The following is a 19,349-nucleotide window of genomic DNA, read 5'->3' as shown; positions in this document are numbered from 1 at the left end:
TGCCAGCCTTTCCTCCAAGTGAATGAGGACAGGTCTAGGGCATGGGGCACTAAGCAGAGGGCTCCTTGCCCTCCATTGTAAAGGCCCTTCTCTTGACCAGTTTATTCACATATACCTATCCCAGAACTCCAAACAAGAGTGCCCATTCTCTCCTGGAAATCAACCTTAACAGGAGCTGCCCAAGCACTTTCTATGCCCAGCCTCTATGCCAGGTCTGTGGAGCCTCCTCCAGAGCCAAGGGAGATCCAAGCGCAGGGCATTGCTCCTAAAGACAATCTTACCCTCAGCCACTTGTCCCCCTCTTAGGCCAGAACTCCCGCCACAATTCCTGCTGGGTTGATTAAATCAAGTGGTTGGAAATTAAAGCCAATTGAAGAGATTAGGTGTGCTTGAGTCACTTTAAAGTTTTTGGTCTTAACAGGTCACTCCTTCAGACCCACCAGACAAGGTCCCCTCATCCTCATAGCAACGGGTTGGGGGGCTTTTGGGTGTGGAGCCCAGGAAGCATCCTGAGGAAGGTCAGACCTGTGACGCTCAAACACTCAGGATCCATTCCTGGGAGATGAGGCAGCCCAGCTTCCGTGCTAGCCCTGCCTTTGGAAAGGAGCTAATCTTAAGGAAGGGGTTTCATAACAAGGGCATTTCTTTCCTACTCTGTATCCTGACTTGGATCCCCAAACCTGTCAGTTGCTCCCCATATCTGCTGGAAAACAAGGAATCTAGGACAGGACAGGTGACAAAAGAGAAAGGCAGAAAAGTTGCTGCAGGGGAGGAACAAAAGAGCAAGGATGTCTTGAGAAACTGACCTGGTTCACTAATTTTTTTATCTTCCTAGTCGGCCTATGGGGGTCATTAGATCAGTGAAGGAGGCACCCTGAGAGTGAGTAGGTTCCAGAGACGGGGTCCTGGAGTGGGTGAGAGTTGGGGTCCTTCTGGAACTTGAGAGAAGACGAAACAGTAGTCCATTGGCCCACGATGAGCCTGCTAATATTAGAGGCTGGGTTGACTCTTCCTTTGCATCCCTAACCTGCTTTAAGCACGGTGGGGACTGTCTGGGACCACGAGAGACGCATACACGGGAGGAGGAACAACAGAGAAAATACAGGCTGACATGGAGACAAACGGAGCGGGGACTCAGATATGATACCCCAGGCTCTGCCTCAGCCAGAACTGTGTTGACGAAGGGGGAAGGGGTGCCTGAGAATTGGGGGCAGGGTTTCCTCCTCTCAGTGGGGCTCTTCTGTCCCGCGCTCTCCTCCTCCCCCCCCCCCGCCAAGCCCCGTGACTTCTGCTTTAGGGGCAGATTGCTGGGGAGCTAGTCTCCTTCCCCGCACTTTGCAGTTCACCCTTTCACCGGGTGCCTCCCCCGGGCTGCAAAGGGTGGGGGGCGGGGGTAGGGGGAGCCAATCCCGGCAGCGCCAAAGAGGGGAGGAGGCGGTGACAGCCGCGGGGAGGGGGCGGGAGGAGAGAGGCGGCTCGGCTCGGCTCCGCGCTCAGCTCCGCTCTGCCTCCGGCTCTGCGCTCACCTGCTGCCTAGTGTTCCCTCTCCCGCTCCAGGACCTCCGGGTAGACCTCAGACCCCGGGTCCATTCCCAGACTCAGCCTCAGCCCGGACTTCCCCAGCCCCGACAGCACAGTAGGCCGCCAGGGGGCGCCGTGTGAGCGCCCTATCCCGGCCACCCGGCGCCCCCTCCCACGGCCCGGGCGGGAGCGGGGCGCCGGGGGCCATGCGGGGCCAGGGCCGCAAGGAGAGTTTGTCCGATTCCCGAGACCTGGACGGCTCCTACGACCAGCTCACGGGTGAGTCAGTGACGTGGGGGTCGCGGGAGGGAGGGTGGATTCCATTCCTCCAGACCCTTCCGCCTCTCCGAACCCGGCCTGGCCCGCACCCACACTCTGCCCCATTCCCAGGCACTCTTATGGCCGGTCTGGGCGGCAGGACACTGGGGGTTCAAAGCCTTGGGTCCCGCAGGGGTTGGGGAGGAACAGAAGAGGCAGGTGTGGAGAGGCAGCAGGTGTGGGCGTATGTGACACAGGGCTGAGAGGGTGTCTGGAGTGGGAGGTGTTACGTGCGTGAGCACCTGTCATTCCGTGTGTGTGTGTGTGTGTGTGTGTGCGCGCGCGCGCACCTCCCACAGCTGGTTGCCATGTGCCCTGGGCTTGGTGACAGCTAGGGTGAGTGTGATTGTATGTGGCAGTGCAATTGTATGGTCTCGTCAGATGTTTGAGTTTGTGTAGGACCCTGGTTGTACTGATGAAGTTGTTTTGACCATGTGTCTCTATGTGCAACGATGTGTTGTGAGTGTGTAATTCTGTATGAAGTGGTGTGTAACTACCAGAATGTATCAGGGCTCCACTTTAGGGTGGCTTGTCTCTTTGTAAGACTTCATGACCATAAGCCCTCTGGGCAAGAATTTGTTAAAGTAGGTTGTGTTGTGTTTTGTGGTTGTGAGATTAGTGTTCAGTGCTAGTTGTGTACTTTCATGTGGTGATGTCTGCAGCAGGGCTCTGTGAGTGTCCATGACGTGTCTCAGCCCTGCTGCCTCTCTGGCTTCCTGGTACAGATAGGCGTCTTTAGTACACCCCACTCCTTCACCAATTTTTCCACAAATAGCCCAGGTGGACCCAAGGAGGGACTTTAGTGTTCAGCTGCCCAGCCTGGTTTCCAAGAGACCTTATGGCTCCAGCACCTGGCCCCTGTAGGGAGGCTTTAGTTAGTGCTGGGTCAGCCCTCTCTCCCCACACCAAATCATGTACTGAGATTATTCTTACAACTGAATCCTTCAACCCCCAACAAACCTTTCAGAACTTCACTCAAACCCCAGGAAAACACATCCTCTTGCTTCCCCTCCAGAGCCAGAGCTAGAAGCTCTAGGCCTGGGAAGTGCCATGTGGTGTCCTGTATGTCCCCCCAAACCACTTGGCTGCCCGGGCATCCTCTCTTTCCCACATGGGGAGGTATGTGAGGCCAGTACATCTGTGCATGTGCATGTTCCTGGGTTTGGTAGGAAGAGCCATGTGTTTGTGTAGGTGACTGTGTCACCCTGTGTACATTTCCATGTGTGTGTTTGTGTCTCTCATTGTGCAGCCTGCTCTAGAAAGCCAGCAGAGTGGGAGGAGGGAGGCTGTCTCCCTGAGGCCAAAACAAAGCCGGGGAGGTGGAGGGAGGCCATGATCCTTGTCCTTCCTGAGGGGAGTGAGATTGAGACCTGGGAAGGGGGAGGGGACTAGGATGAGGTGCCTTGAGCATGTGTCTTCCCCCATCCCCCATCACTGTCCCTAGGGAGGCCCTAGTCAGGATCAGGGGAGCCACTCAGGCTGGCCCCAGATGAGAGAGCATGCCAGATGTGCCTCAGAGCTGGATGGAATCCAAAGGACCCACTGTCCAGCTCTTCCATGAATTCTGTTCCCATCACCAGCTTAGGATTCTTGAGAGTAGTAAGGGCCTAGGGGCCTTCAATAGTATCACATTAGTCAGTGTTTGCTTCCAGCTTTAATGAGTTCTCACCTTTAGTGAAACCATCCCTTCCCCACTTGGCTATTTGAATGAGATTGGGTGGGGGAAGCATTTGTATTTGGAGATGCCCTGCCCCAGTTCAGGCAGGAATGGAAGTGTACCAACTATGTGACTTTTGTTCTCTTGGCCTCACCTTTCTCATCTGTAAAAGGGAATGTTACTTCCTGCCTGCCTGCCTACCTCCCAAGGAAAATGGAAAGGTCAAATGTTGACAAGTATCAAGAATTGTGGTCCGGGTCTACAGCAGCCTAGCTGTAGATAGCTCCACACACGACTTGGAAAGTAGAAATAGGACTACCAGGAGCTCTCCTCTCGAAGGGCGGCTTATTTTATAGCGGGAGACAAATCGGGTTGGGACGCCAGTGTCAACGAAGACTCCCGGGCAGGCGGGCGGCGCTGAGCTCTGAGCGCTGGGAGATGCCTAAGCTGAAGCATGAAGGGGAGTCGTTGTCCGCGGTGCTGAAGCGCGCGCCAGGCCTCGCCTCCGCTTCCCTTCAGTTGGGATTCCTGGAATCGGATTTAGGGTAGTCTGCAGCTCCCGTCTTCCCGGCCCATCAGGCTTGCAGGGAAGCAGCTGGAAAGTTACACCTCAGGGCATCCTGGGTACCTCCGACCATTTTACTTCCCCACTCCCACCCCAAGCTCAAAAGGGAGCTGGGAGAGACTCTTTAGGAAAACAAAACAAAACAAAAAACAGTCCGAGCCCCACCCGGACCCCTGTCTAATCCCTCAGGTCTTCCCAGCCCGGCGGGGCCGCTGGGCAGTGCGGTTCCGAGGGGAAAGGCCGCGTTTAGCAGCGGCCCTGTCTGAGCGGAAGAGAGAAAGGCCAAGAGAAGATGCCGAGAGGGTTGGAGCCTGGCTGGCCAGCCCTGAGCTCGGTCCCCGGACTGGGATCTCAGTGGAGTCCCTCCGGCCCTGAGTATTGTTGCCGGGGCGGGGGCGCCCCCGTGTGGCTGCGAGGAGCCATGCGCACGGAGCTGCTTTGCGATGGGGATAGTCGCCGTCAAGTGGACAAGATTTGCCCAGAGTTAGGAGGTCATTCTCACCACTTAAATGTAGGGTTTTCAACCAAACATGCGGGATCCCAGTCGAAAGAGCGGGACTATATCTCTCCCGTAGGCTTTCCCAGGAATTTTAAGGCGTTAGAGAGTCCTGGAAGTGTTTACTTGGGGTCTAACCTGATAGAGATGAGTCCGGAGTCCAGGAAAGGGGCGCAGCGGGACCGAAGTTGGGGGGGGGGGTGCGGAGGGGGCTCTTCTCGAAGCATTCGGCTGTAGCCAGCGTATGGTGGTAGTCTGTGAACCTGCCGCACCGAGACAAACACAAATAGAAACAGTTATGAGAGCAAGGAATTTGGAGCCAGGAGACAGAAGGCAGTGGGGCACAACTCTGCCGCCTCTTCTTTGCCACCCCAATACACTGGCCTCTTTCTCCTTCCTCTTGGCTTTCTTCCATTGGCCCAGGAAGTGTGGAAGTGTGGGGAGTTGCCATGACAACTCTGTCCTCTTACCCCTTCGGCTCTTTATGCCAAAATGGTGGGGGCGGGGTGCAGGGTGCGGGGAGGAGTGCGACAGGCGGAGAAAGGGGGGCTGAAAGGGGGCAATAAAAGATACGGTTCATTCCCCATCCAGCTCTTTTCTCAAAACCCACATGTGCCTGCCTGGCCTCCCCGCCAGAACCCAGAAAAATGCTCCCTGAGAAGGCTGAGTCCGCGCCGCCCCTCCCCGCCCCCCCCCCCCCCCCCCGCCAGTCCAGGAACTTTGGGGGCGGGTGCTTCACATGATGGGGCCAGGGTGAGCTCCTCTCGTGCGGCCAGGAGAACATGGGAAGGCTCCAGGGTTTCGATCCTATGCCTGCCGGGCCGGCCCTCCCGCGCCGCCCACGCGGGGCCTACCCGGGTGAGGGCGGAGACCGGACCGCCCCGGGGCCTAGGGGTGGAGCTTGGACGCCGAGCTCTCCGCCAGACCATGAACCGATGCCCCCGCAGGTGCCGGAGCCCGCTGGGGCAGGCAGCGCGATCCCTCTACCAGCTGGTGACTGGGTCGCTGTCCCCAGGTATGAGGAAGGGAAGGGAGGGGCAGGATCCTTCAAAAAGTGAGCGAAGTGGGTTAGGAGCTCCGCAGAGGTAGGGAGGGAAGGGCCCCTCAAATAGATGGAGGGAGCAACATCCCTCCAAGGAAAGGGCTTCCAAGACGAGATCCCGGACAGAAGCGGAGCAGGGGATGGGCCTCCTTACAGAGCAGGAGGAAGACAGCGCTCTTCAAAGAGGAAAGGAGAGGGGCATCAAGGTCCCTCACAATGGTGGAGGGGGCGGGGCTTCTCACTGAAGGCAGAGGAGGGGGCCTTAAGTGAGGGGCAGGGCGCCTCCCAGGGATGAAAGGAGGAGGCCTGCAGCAGAGCAGGGAAAAAGTTCAGCCCTTTCCTGCATTTCTTGGCTGAAGGGGTCTTAAGATGAAGGGTCAGTGTCCAGAAGGAAAAAACCCTGAGATGGGCCTAGACCAACATGAACTCAGCTAGCAAGTTCATACATGACGTGGGACTGATAGACTTGTGTGGCTTAAGGATTGTATGTCTCTGTTTTCTCTCTCTCTGGGAGTGTGTATTAATGGGATTGTGCATTACTAAGTTGTGCATCACTGGGCTATGTATGGCTGAGTCTGTGTCTCCCTGAGGTTGTGATCACTGGGATTCTGTGACACTGAGACTGTGTGTACCTGGAGTTCTGTACTTTAGGATTGGGTTGAGGGTTCCTGAGTCTCTAAGTTGGTTGTGTAGCCTTCGTGAGGTTGTACCTTGGTGTGAAATTTGTGGAGTGTATGAGATGTGGATTGTGAGTATCCCATGGCACTGCTGAGGTGTATGCACATCTCCACTTGCATTTCCTTATGACTGCTTGGGCAGGGCCCATAGAACGCAACGTCTCCTCTGTACCTGACCTCAAACAGACCAAAACAACCTGGTCCTGTGGCATTCTGAGATCTGTCATTTTCTGGTGCTCTCCATGGGTATCCACTTGAGCCCCTGGAGTATAGATAGGGCCTGTGGCCTCTCCTTGCCATCTGTCCCCCAAAAGGAGGGTAGATGGATGGTCCTGAGCCAGAACCATACCTGGAAATCTTCTGGGGAGCATACAACCTCCAAGCCCCCTGCTTGGGCCTGTCTCCAGTGACAGATGGCTGGAGCCAGGCAGGGCCAGCTCTCAGTCATTGCAGGCATGACTTCCAGGACCCAAAATAGCCCCAATGTCTAGGGAGGTCATTAATCACTCGATGCAGCTGGGGGCTGCAGTGTCTTTGGCCTAGCTGGGAATGGTGTGGGTCTGGGGGACTGAGAGAAGGGCTCTGAGGTCTTCACTGGCTGGGTTAACAGTGGCGGTGGGGGGTGGGACAAAGCTAAACTGGGGAAGGTGGGACAGTTGCATAGAGTGGGTTCCCCCACAAGGCAGTGTTACTCACATTTGAACTGGGAGAGATAAATAAATAAATGATAGGAATATCTCTGTGGTAAGATTTGAGGGATCTGGGGAAGGCCCACCTCATGCCTCGAGATGGTTTTCCCTTGAGTTCCCACTCTGCCAAATTGCTTCCACAGAGATTTTACTTTGAGTGAAGAGCTAAATTCGTGGCACAGGGATGCTTGGGGAGGATGGATCTGGCAAGTTTCTCACTGAACCCGAAGACTTGAGAAGTCTCTGAGTGGGGAGAAGGGACAGCCTGGAAAAATAACTCATCCTTTCACTCCTGACAGACTCTGCCACAGGATGCCTGGCTGATTTAGGACCATGAGTCCTGGCAAGGCTGGGTCAAGGTCTCTGAGAGTTGAGAGTGGGAGTTAGGAAAAGGAGGGGCCAGGGCCAGGGCCAGGGCCAGGTCCAGGGCAACTGGCTGCAAGTTATCAGTAGCAGGGAGCAAGGAGGGGCTGTTGTGGGGCCCCTTTCCATTCAAATAGTCTGGCTTGGCATTCAAGGTTTCATGGAATTTGACCCTTTTTGATTTTATTACCCATAGCTCCCTTACCTAAACTAAGCTGTAGGCCCTAGGATTCCTTGACACCCCACACATATTGGAGAGACTGCCTGAGGGAGCTGACAGATCACTGTCTCTGGTTAAACAACTCATTATTATTATCATTATTATTATTATTGAGACAGAGTTTTGCTCTTTCAGTCAGACTGGAGTGAAGTAGCGTGATCTCAGTTCACTGCAACCTCCGCCTCCCAGGTTCAAGCAATTCTGCCTCAGCCTCCTGAGTAGCTGGGATTACAGGCAAGCGCCATCATGCCTGGCTAATTTTTGTATTTTTAGTAGAGACGGGGTTTCACCATGTGAGTCAGGCTGGTCTTGAACTCCTGACCTTGTGATCCACCCGCCTCACCCTCCCAAAGTGCTGGGATTATAGGCGTGAGCCACTGCACCCAGCCAAACTCATTCTTTATTAGCATGTCAGCTGTTATCTTGGAAAAAAAATCACTCTTTTTTCCCAAGATAAGCAGGGAGCTTATCTTGGCGGGGAGCTTCAATTCCTTCATCTGCAAAATGGGTATACTATCACTCACTCTGACCATGTCAGCTGTAAAAACAGGAATAATAGATCCTACCTCTCAGGTTTATTATGAGGACTAAGTGAGATACTACATGTAAAGTATCCAGGACACAAAATGTGCTGGATAAATATTATCTTTGTTTATTTGTTTATTTTGAGATGGGGTCCCACTTTGTCATCTAGGCTGAAGTACAGTGGCACAATCATGGCTCATTGCAGCCTCAAACTCCCCTCAGCCTCCCAGGTAGCTGGGACTATAGGTGTGTGCCACCATGCCAGGCTAATTTTTTTTTTTTTTTTTTGGAGACAGAGTCTCGCTCTGTTGCTCAGGCTGGAGTGCAGTGGCGTGATCTCGGCTCACTGCAACCTCCACCTCCTGGGTTCAAGCAATTCTCCTGCCTCAGCCTCCCAAGTAGCTGGGATTACAGGTGTGTGCCACCACGCCCGGCTAATTTTTGTATTTTTAGTAGAGACAGGGTTTCACCATTTTGGCCAGGCTGGTCTCAAACTCCTGACCTTGTGATCCACCTGCCTCGACCTCCCAGAGTGCTGGGATTACAGGCATGAGCCACCTTGCCCGGCCCAGGCTAATTTTTTGTAGAGATAGAGTTTCGCCATGTTGCCCAGGCTGGTCTGGGACTCCTGATCCAACCTTTAGGGATTGGCAAGCAATCCCTAAATAGACTTTTTCCTAGGGGAAAGGAGTGGAAAAGACCAAGCCTATTTGAGGCCAGACGCGGTGGCACACGCCTGGAATTCCAGCACTTTGGGATGCCGACGGAGGCAGATCACTTCAGGCCAGGAGTTCGAGACCAGCCTGGCCAGCATGACAAAACCCTACTTAAAAATATAAAAATCAGCTGGGCGTGGTGGTGCACGCCTGTAATCCCAGCTATTCGGTGGCTGAGGCACGAGAATCTCTAGCGCCACCGCACTTTAGCCTGGGTGATAGAACGAGACTCTGTCTCAAAAAAAAAAAAAGAGAAAAAAAGCCTGTGTGAAGCGTCATCTTCCCACCTCTTCCCTGGATAGGGCAGGTCGGGGAGAAGGAAGGTGTATGGTACTGTGTGAGGTTGGACGCGTGCCCCCCAGTGGTGGCTGTATAGAACTGCAGATCAGCCAACCTCGACTGGGGCCTTAGGGACTGGCCCCCACCCCACAAATTGGGCTGAGACACAGTCATCCCAGAGCTGGACAAGAGGGAGGGCTCCTTCTGGGGCCAATCCCCCTAAATTGGGCCTCCTGGCTGGGCCAGCTTTCTAAGAAGGGAGCCAGTGTAGTGTGGTGGTTTAGAGTGAAGGCTGAGTCAGACTGGGTTAAAATTGAAGCTCTGATCTTGAAGATTTGCTTAACTTCTCTTTGACTTAGTTTCACCACCTGTAATATGAGGATAATAGTATGCCTTCATAGGCTTATTGTGAAAATTCGGTGTTACAACACCTGTAAGCACATAGCGCATTATCTAGTACATAGTGAATGCTCAGTCACCGTTAGCCAGCAGCGGTAGTAATGGTGTTACTAACCCAGAGGCCCTAGTCTTGTGGCTCATTGGCTCTGTAGGCCTCTCCCCAACCCTTTACACACACAAACACCCCACCAAGAAGAAGCAGGGAAGAGGAGGGAGGGACTCCGGGGATGCTGGCTGGGAGGGGTGGCTCCCTTAGAGGGTTCAGATTTCCCTCCTACAGCAGCTGGGCTTCTCCATCAGCTCAATAACAGTTCCTAAGGAGCAGGCAGGGCTTTGGCATTTCCCGGATGAGGTCCCAGCCACATACGGAGCCAGCACAGTCCCCCCTCCTCTCCCAAGAAGCTTGGGTTTCTTGATCCCAAAGGCAGCTGCAGTAAGTCCCCTCCCCAGAGGGTCCTGATGGGGTTAAGTGGCCTTTTTCTGCCTAGGCTACTACTGTATCTTATCCCCCCTCCCTTGGGCCTCAGTTTCACTGCCTGTGGCCTGTGGGAAGAGAGTGCTTCCCTCCTCACAGTCTCCATGGCAACCAAATCGATATTGGTGATATCCTCCTAGCAGGAGAGGTCACTGCCTTCTCCGCCATTATTCTCATACAATTCCATGCCAATACAATGACAAAACAGTAGACCCACCCTCCAAATTATACAACACATCCATACCTAACAAACTTCAGACCCACATCCTACAACCCTACTAAAACACAGGAACCTCACTCCCCATGCACACTCACAAATACTTCAACACACTCCTACACATGCAGACCATAGACACCCAGCTCACATACCCATATACGCAAGAGTCAAAATGCATAACCATACGCCAAACACACACCTCTGTGACAGGTGCACAGTCACGTGTAAGCACACAAAGACACACATAAGAGGAGACATATGCACTGCCATACTGACAAACACAGGAATATACACACAGGAAAACACCTGGCCACCACAACATATTCTGACCCATGCATCTGATTACTTATACATGTGCAGATGGTGGTTTCTCATGCACATACACCCTGCCCTTCCCTGCCTTCTCCCTAAGCTCAGCTCCTCCCTCTGCCCCCTCCCTTTGGCACAGAGTAGCCACAGGATGTCTAGGGGGAGCACTTCTCAGGGACAGAGGCGGGTCACTGCTCCCTCCCTCCTCTGGCCCATATCTTGGCCAAAGGTTCCCAAGGAGGTGCCAGTCCAAAGGCTGAGGTGGCCCTGCGAAGAGGAAGAGGCGGCGGCTGTGGTTGGGAGGCTTGTGGGGCAGAGGCGGGGTGATGGGGGAGAGGAAGGAGATCCTGGGAGGGAGAGTGGGAGGGAGGCTGCAGGCAGTCCTACTCAGGCTGGGGAGTCTGAGGGGGAGGTGGTGTGAGGCGGCGAACCGGCGTATCTGAACCTGGGCCCTGTAGGGGCCATGCCCCAGGCCCACCATGAACCTGGAAGGGCTGGAGATGGTTGCTGTGCTCGTGGTCCTCGCTCTGTTTGTCAAGGTCCTGGAGCAGTTTGGCCTCTTTGAGCCTGTCTCCTTGGAAGGTAATCCAGGTGTCCTGGCATGTCTGAGCTGCTGGCTGGTGGGGCAGCTGCCCCACAGCACTAGGGGAGGGTGTTTGTCTGTCTTCATGACTGGGGCAGGGATGAGCAGGTGAGTGATGGGACAGGGATCTGGGAGGTGAGTAGGGGTGCTTGGGGGATACAACATCTGGGAGGGGTGAAGAGGAGGCCTCAAGGAGTAGATATGGAGGGAGGAGGGAATCTGGGGGACAAGGTGTCAGGAGGTGATGAGGGGTGCAGTGTGGGAGGACTGGGGTGTGGAGATGTGGAGGTGAGGGGATTCTGGGCGATACCAGGAGGGGTCTGGAGATAGGGAAGGAGTGTCTAGAGTAGAGGAGGGAGGTTCTAGGGATCCTGAGATAACGGATTTCTGGGGGGTCCTTTTTGGAGTCAGGGGCCCACCACGGTGCCTGTGCATCCTCTCCACACCTCCATCCGTGCAGTGTAGCTTATGGGGTGTGTGGGCTCAGTGTGTGAGAGACACAGGGTGTGACTTTGTGTTCCTGTATGTGAGAGAGTACAAAGTGTGTAACTGTGAGCCTGTGTATGGGACAGGGATATGACTGTATGTGTGAGAGTGACAGGGCATGTGGCTTTGTGAGAAGGTGGATGTGGCCAGGCCTGAGTGGCACAGTATGTAGCTGAGCCTCTTTGGGTATCAGGTTGTGCATGTGGCTGTTTCCAGAATTTCCTGAGGATATACCAGCTCCATACCCAAGGCTTGGGAGGAGGTGGGTTCTGGAGGGAAGAGTGTGAACATTGTGAAGGAGACATTTATAGCCCAGCTATGATTGGGGATGAGGAGTGGATCAGATCAGGGACCCTGCTTCCCAAGTCCCCTTGCCTCTCCAAGCTCCTATCAGGATCCGAGTGCAGAGTGATCTCCAGGGCCTAGACATTGGGAGTAGAAAATCAACTCCCCTCCCCAGCCCACCCCAAAGTCAGTAGGGAGAGTAATATTGGGGTGGAGTGGGGAGCACTTCTGCCTCCCCCTTGGGAGTTTTGACCTCTCCCTCCTCTTCACGGCTAGAACTGTGTAACTCCGTAGCATGGCTGTTCCCCAGTACCACCAGGGACAGGAAGACAGACTAGAACCATGATGGAGGACTGCAGGGTAGATACCTGGAAGAACTGGAAAAATATGAAGGAAACTGGGAACAAGAGGAAGGTGCATGAATTGCCTGCTCTAGGGTTCAGTAAGAGCAGAAAACTCCTAGCTCACCCTCCATCCTCTGCTGCGTTTATTGGGGTGGAGTGGGGAACAGGGAGTTGGACCTAGATAAACTGGGACAGCTGGGCTGAGCTTGTTCTCATTCAATCTGGAAAAGGTGAAGTTGATTGAGCTCTAACTTGCCATTCCTTTTAGATGGGAAAGGGGGAAGAGAGGGCATCTGGAAATCCCAGGAGTCTTGGGCTGAAGGCAGCCATTCTGTTCTCACCTTTAGAGGAGACAGAGGCTTAGAAGCAGGTAGGGGGCTGGGGTGGGGGGCAGGAGAGCCACCCCCGAGTCGGGCAACTACACCATTGGAGGCCCCAGGCGCAATCCAGCTTTGGGAAACTAGAGTGCAGGCTAATGGAGCCCTGGGCCAGAGGCCAGGAATGCCATTGATCCCCCTGCCTGGCCCACTGCCTCCCTCCCACCTCTCCATGGCTCCTGGGGTGGGAGGGAGGTAAGGATGTGTTGAAGGAGAGGAGGTGGTTACTCACCCAGTCACCTCCTGAGAACAGGGCCTGATCTGGAGGGTGAAGCCTGGATTGGGAGGGTGGGGTATATGGAGGGGGAGTAACCTTTAACTAAAGGAAGTTGGACCCCTCCAGGAATGGACTGAGGCCAACTTTAGCCACTGTGTCAGATCCAGTGGGATCTGATCCAGGAATCTGGATGCAGTGCAGCTGGGAGACAGACACACACACACACACACACACACACACACACACACACACACACAGAGTAACACTGAGGGTCCTCTGGGGGTGCAATTAGAGCTGTACAGCATGTGCAGAAATAAGGGAGAAGAGGGGAAGGGGAGCCATGATCAGTGGGCCATGGATAGCCCCACAATACACCAGAATACTCCCCTCCAAGATCTCTTATTGCCACAAAGTTTACTATTATTTCACCCTCAAAGAGCAAGCCATACTGGAAGAGACTGTGAAGGGGCCACAATTTAGGGTAGATGAGTTAGCTGATGAGGAACCCTGCCCTTTGGCAGAAAGATTCTGGACGCCTTGGAATGAGGAGGGGTTACAGGAAAGAAAAGTGGGTGTACCCAGGAAAAATGAAGCCTCTGTGGGTGAGGTATTGAGGTACAGCCTTAGATATCTGGGTGCCATGGGGACCCAGGTCACAGTATGATATGGATATGTGTCATGACAACCTTGATATGTCTCATAATGTTATAAGGTCACAATGTCATAGTGTTCTTTGTAGACTCACATGTCATGATGTCCCAGAGGCATTGTGTGTTCTTGTGTGGTTTGATCGTGCTGTATGTGAGATGGCCTATATGGGTCTCCATGTGTGTGCATCCTGTTTTACTTAGGTCACATTTGTATATGTTTGTGTTAAGGAGTTAGCAGGTCATTGTGTGTGTGTGTGTGTGTGTGTGTGAGCATGCATATTACGCCATCAGGTGTGAGTTACTGGATATCAAGCTGTCACTGGCACCCATCACTGTGATGTATTGTTCTACATGTCACTATACACGCCTGTCACTGTAGGTGTGTGTATGAGAGAGGTGTTCTTACCCAGGCAATCCTTGGGTTGGACATCATCCTGAGAGGTCCAGCCATGGCACTTGAGCCAAGGGTACTAGGTCAGCAAAGACACTGAGGCCACTGCCACCTCATCCTTGCCGCCTCGCTGTCACCGGCCACGTCCCATTAAACCAAGTGCCTGAGCCTCACCTCTATGGACTCACTGGGCTCCCCTAACCCGATTCCAACCACCCTTGCCATTCCTTTCCTCCCCTTAATTCCTCCCCCAGCCCGGTCCCCAGATGGGGTTGATTTGTGACTGGCGGGGAGGGGACAGGGAACAGAGGGACAATGGGAGTTAATGTGCCTTCCTGGGGTCTTCTCTCTTCCCAGGCCACCCTCCAGGGCCCACTAAAAAAGCGCTGAAGCAGCGATTCCTCAAGCTGCTGCCGTGCTGCGGGCCCCAAGCCCTGCCCTCAGTCAGTGAAAGCAAGTGCCTCTCATGTGCTTCCGGGGGCGGGGCCCGATGTGTGCGTGCGTGTGTGTGCATGAGTGTGTGCACGTGTGCCCCAGGCCTGCGTGTGTGCGCATGCTCCAGGCCTGCATGTGTGGGGGGGCGTGCCCCAGGCCTGCGTGTGTGTGGGTGGGGCCTGCCCCAGGCCTGTGCGTGTGTATGTGTGTGCATGTGCGCGCGAGCGTGCCCCAGGCCGGCGTGTGTGTGTGGGGGGGCGTGCCCTACCCCTGCATGTGTGTGGAGGGCGTGCCCCAGGCCCGCGTGTGTGTGTGTGTGTGTGTATGGGGAGGCGTGCCGCACGCCTGCGTGTGGGGGAGGGGCGTGCCCCAGGCCTGCGTGCGTGCGTGTGTGTGTGTGTGTGTGGGTGTGACCAGCGTGGCGAGGGCGGGTGCTGGCAAGGCTGGAGCATAAGGGGGCGTGGCTACTGTGTGCGTGTGCGGCTGAAGCCAGCGTGTGTGGGCGTGGTCAGTTGGGGGCGGGTGTGTGTCACCGCTCCCGCAAAACTGTGGGACCCGAGAGTGTGGATGTGACCATTGTGACTGGGCTGAGGCCTGAGCCTGTGTAGCTGTGGCGGCCTGTGTAGACCAGGCGGCCGTGAGGGTCTGTATGTGGCTTAGCTAGGTTAGTGTCTTCAACTCCGTGCGGCCGCCCCCTTCCCCACCGTGTTTTGGACCCCTGATGTGTGTTGCCTATGCCCCGACAGGATGGTGACAGGTGTAGAGGATGGCGCCTGCCCTCCTCCAGACGCCAGGGTATTTGGGTTTTCTGTGCCAGCCTGGTCCCCTGCTGAGTGATCTCCAGTTGAGTGACCTCGCTTTGTCTCTAGGTCTCCATTTCCTCAGTTGGGCCTTGCCCACCTCATAGGATCATACTGCATTTTGCAAACCATAAAGGCCCGCTTTGTAGTTATTTGAGCATGCTGTTGTGTTGGACTTAGATGGGTCCCACACGGGGGTGGATTCGGAAAAGGACAGGTGTGAGTCCCGCAAGCTTGTGTGCATGGGGTCCGTTTCGTGTGTGTCTGTGCTGGTTGGGTGTGCCTTTGCACGGGCTGGTTTGTGAGGTTTGCTCTGAGTGTGAGGGGCCAGGTGTGTGTCTGCAGTTGGCCGGGTCTTCCGCTTTCTCGGTGACAGTTCGCTCCCTTCAGCATTAGCCGCCCCAGCCTCCCTCCGCCCCCACAGACCCCGCCTGCTGGACCCAGGTGACTTACGCTCCTGGTGGGGGCGGGGCGGGGCAGGGCGGCTTTGCCATCTTGGGGTGGGGGGCACTTGCCTGGGGGCTGGACGTTGGGGGCGGGGCAGGATTGAGATGGGGCCGGGGGTGGGGTCTGGATGGAGTTTGGCTGAGCTGGGCGGGGCATGGCTCAGGCATGGCTGGGATAGATGGGGCTGGGCGGGGCGAGGGGAGGGGCTGGGCGGGACGAGGGGAGGGGTTGGGCGGGGCAAGGCTGGGGCTGGGCGGATCTGAGTTGGTCCCCGAAGGCCCGGAGCTCTGACCCTCAGACGCCCCCTCTTGAACGGGCTTTTCCCACTCCTCCCTTTCTAAAACGAAGATGCGGCTGGGGGCCTTCCCCTCCAACGAGGGATCGAGGGCCGCGGGGCGAGCACTGAGTCGGATCCCTGGCTCTGGGGCCAGGCCAGGCCTTGGCCCGCTGATAGACCTCGAAGATGGCCATCATCTTTTCTCCTTACCTCAGTGTCCTTGGCTCGGGGCCCAGGGAACTGGCAGCCTGGTCTCCGGCATCGGATGGGACCGGGGGGCGGGGAGGGGGTGAATGGGGCAGTGATTTGAAGAGGGGTCGCGGAGGCTGGGCCTGAGGCGCGGCTGTCCTCACCGCTCCCGCAGACAGCGTGGACGATGAATTTGAATTGTCCACCGTGTGTCACCGGCCTGAGGGTCTGGAGCAGCTGCAGGAGCAAACCAAATTCACGCGCAAGGAGTTGCAGGTCCTGTACCGGGGCTTCAAGAACGTGAGTGCAAGGCGAGGCCAAACTCAGCGAGGGTGGGACAGGAGGACCCAAGCCGGTCCACAGCTTCCCAGAAAGCATGGCTTGGATGCTTGAGGTGCGGGTGGAAGGGAGGCAAGGCCCTGAGACTGAACTTCTAGCTGGAGGTTCTGGGGCGGGGCCAGAACGGAAGTGGCGCCTGTAGACTGTCAGTTTCGTTCCATGTTTTTTATTTGTGCACTGGGAAAGAAGTCTTCCCTCCCATCACATGAGCCACGTGGTGAGTCCTCTGGAGGCTGGAAGATTATCCCCCTCCCTGGGAGTCTTGGGCCATGGAGGGTGGGGGCGGTGAACGGAAGGGGATTTTGTCTCTGCCCTCAGCCTGGTGCCCTCTCCTTCCAGGAATGTCCCAGCGGAATTGTCAATGAGGAGAACTTCAAGCAGATTTACTCCCAGTTCTTTCCTCAAGGAGGTGAGGGGACAAGGCCCAAGGGGAAGCAGTTGTCCTTCTCTAGGCTGAGGGAGGGAGGGATTCTGGAGGAGCTGGGAATGCCAAGGTGATGGGGGGTATGGGGAGCTCCTTAGAGGGAGGAAGTCCTCTCCTGTGTGGAAGCCAACTTCTCCACACTCACCCTGCAGACTCCAGCACCTATGCCACTTTTCTCTTCAATGCCTTTGACACCAACCATGATGGCTCGGTCAGTTTTGAGGTGAGCTGGGCGAGGTGGGCCAGGGAAGCCTGTTTCCTGGAGTTCAGGGCCAGGATCTCCAGGCCAAACCCAGAGAAGGAGTTGGGTGAAGAGTACCCGAGGACACAGCTCCCTCCTGCCTCCTTCCCAGGACTTTGTGGCTGGTTTGTCCGTGATTCTTCGGGGAACTGTAGATGACAGGCTTAATTGGGCCTTCAACCTGTATGACCTTAACAAGGACGGCTGCATCACCAAGGAGGTGCAGGGCAACTGAAGGGCTGGGGGTCTGTGGCGGTGATGGGGGTGGCGTCCAGAGGGTGATGGGAGGGAAATATGACCCACATATGCCCACAAGCAAGGGATCAAGGGAGGCTGGAGGCTCTGAGGAAGGATCCTCTTCTCTCTTGGCCTAACAGGAAATGCTTGACATCATGAAGTCCATCTATGACATGATGGGCAAGTACACGTACCCTGCACTCCGGGAGGAGGCCCCAAGGGAACACGTGGAGAGCTTCTTCCAGGTACTTGGGAGTGGGTAGGCTGGAGGGCCCTGGAGTGAAGGGAAGGAGGCCAAGAACCAGCAGGGAACTCACCTGACTTCTGTCTGCCTCTCTCTTGCCATCCCTCCTGTTCTCCCTGCCTGACCACCTTCTTGCAGAAGATGGACAGAAACAAGGATGGTGTGGTGACCATTGAGGAATTCATTGAGTCTTGTCAAAAGGTACAGCTCCCTGCCCTCTACATTACCCTGACCTGGACTCAGGCCTGATTTAGTAATGCAGGGAAAAGCTTCTTTGGGCAGAATACCACCTTCCCACCTCACCCCCATATTTCAATCCTATTCCTTTGTGGGAGGCTTACCCCTTCCCTACCTCAGGTCTCTCTGGGCATCTCCTTCCTCTGTGCTTTTGAATGTCCCCGTCTGTGACTCAGTGTCCCTCTCCCTGTCTCTGATAAGCTCCTTCTCTTTCTCTCTCTTCAATCTGCCTCGCTCACATCATGGCCACAGGATGAGAACATCATGAGGTCCATGCAGCTCTTTGACAATGTCATCTAGCCCCCAGGAGAGGGGGTCAGTGTTTCCTGGGGGGACCATGCTCTAACCCTAGTCCAGGCGGACCTCACCCTTCTCTTCCCAGGTCTATCCTCATCCTAGGCCTCCCTGGGGGCTGGAGGGATCCAAGAGCTTGGGGATTCAGTAGTCCAGATCTCTGGAGCTGAAGGGGCCAGAGAGTGGGCAGAGTGCATCTCGGGGGGTGTTCCCAACTCCCACCAGCTCTCACCCCCTTCCTGCCTGACACCCAGTGTTGAGAGTGCCCCTCCTGTAGGAATTGAGCGGTTCCCCACCTCCTACCCCTACTCTAGAAACACACTAGACAGATGTCTCCTGCTATGGTGCTTCCCCCATCCCTGACCTCATAAACATTTCCCCTAAGACTCCCCTCTCAGAGAGAATGCTCCATTCTTGGCACTGGCTGGCTTCTCAGACCAGCCATTGAGAGCCCTGTGGGAGGGGGACAAGAATGTATAGGGAGAAATCTTGGGCCTGAGTCAATGGATAGGTCCTAGGAGGTGGCTGGGGTTGAGAATAGAAGGGCCTGGACAGATTATGATTGCTCAGGCATACCAGGTTATAGCTCCAAGTTCCACAGGTCTGCTACCACAGGCCATCAAAATATAAGTTTCCAGGCTTTGCAGAAGACCTTGTCTCCTTAGAAATGCCCCAGAAATTTTCCACACTCTCCTCGGTATCCATGGAGAGCCTGGGGCCAGATATCTGGCTCATCTCTGGCATTGCTTCCTCTCCTTCCTTCCTGCATGTGTTGGTGGTGGTTGTGGTGGGGGAATGTGGATGGGGGATGTCCTGGCTGATGCCTGCCAAAATTTCATCCCACCCTCCTTGCTTATCGTCCCTGTTTTGAGGGCTATGACTTGAGTTTTTGTTTCCCATGTTCTCTATAGACTTGGGACCTTCCTGAACTTGGGGCCTATCACTCCCCACAGTGGATGCCTTAGAAGGGAGAGGGAAGGAGGGAGGCAGGCATAGCATCTGAACCCAGTGTGGGGGCATTCACTAGAATCTTCAATCAACCTGGGCTCTCCCCACGCCCCCCAGATAACCTCCTCAGTTCCCTAGGGTCTCTTCTTGCTTGACTCAATCTACCCAGAGATGCCCCTTAGCACACCTAGAGGGCAGGGACCATAGGACCCAGGTTCCAACCCCATTGTCAGCACCCCAGCCATGCGGCCACCCCTTAGCACACCTGCTCGTCCCATTCAGCTTACCCTCCCAGTCGGCCAGAATCTGAGGGGAGGGCCCCCAGAGAGCCCCCTTCCCCATCAGAAGACTGTTGACTGCTTTGCATTTTGGGCTCTTCTATATATTTTGTAAAATAAGAAATATACCAGATCTAATAAAACACAATGGCTATGCA

General features: G+C 55.3%; 1 protein-coding gene and 1 long non-coding RNA gene across 5 annotated transcripts; one reads left to right on the top strand and one right to left on the bottom strand.

The window, feature by feature from the left end:
- The first annotated feature begins 1,432 nt into the window (after positions 1 to 1,432).
- Positions 1,433 to 19,349, top strand: KCNIP2 (potassium voltage-gated channel interacting protein 2). 4 transcript variants are annotated; one of them, XM_003825502.5, is made up of 10 exons: positions 1,433 to 1,800; positions 14,159 to 14,254; positions 15,427 to 15,480; positions 16,125 to 16,249; positions 16,628 to 16,697; positions 16,865 to 16,935; positions 17,066 to 17,173; positions 17,331 to 17,435; positions 17,573 to 17,635; positions 17,924 to 19,349. In XM_003825502.5, exons 1-10 carry the CDS (start codon positions 1,728 to 1,730, stop codon positions 17,969 to 17,971), a joined length of 813 nt encoding a protein of 270 aa, XP_003825550.1. In that variant the 5' UTR covers positions 1,433 to 1,727; the 3' UTR covers positions 17,972 to 19,349. The 4 variants fall into 4 exon arrangements, with proteins under 4 accessions (XP_003825550.1, XP_034787237.1, XP_003825551.1 ...); XM_034931346.3 differs by lacking the exon at positions 15,427 to 15,480; XM_003825503.5 differs by lacking the exons at positions 14,159 to 14,254; positions 15,427 to 15,480.
- LOC134731147 (uncharacterized) lies at positions 1,893 to 5,259 on the bottom strand. Its single transcript, XR_010113276.1, has 3 exons — positions 5,028 to 5,259; positions 4,696 to 4,820; positions 1,893 to 4,024 (listed from the first exon to the last, which is right to left on the bottom strand). It is a non-coding gene; the product is annotated as an uncharacterized LOC134731147 (long non-coding RNA).

The sequence above is a fragment of the Pan paniscus genome, chromosome 8 (genome assembly GCF_029289425.2).
Source record: "Pan paniscus chromosome 8, NHGRI_mPanPan1-v2.0_pri, whole genome shotgun sequence".
Lineage (NCBI taxonomy): Eukaryota > Metazoa > Chordata > Mammalia > Primates > Hominidae > Pan > Pan paniscus.
Note: the sequence above shows the minus strand (reverse complement) of the source record. Positions and strands in the feature narration are given on the sequence as shown.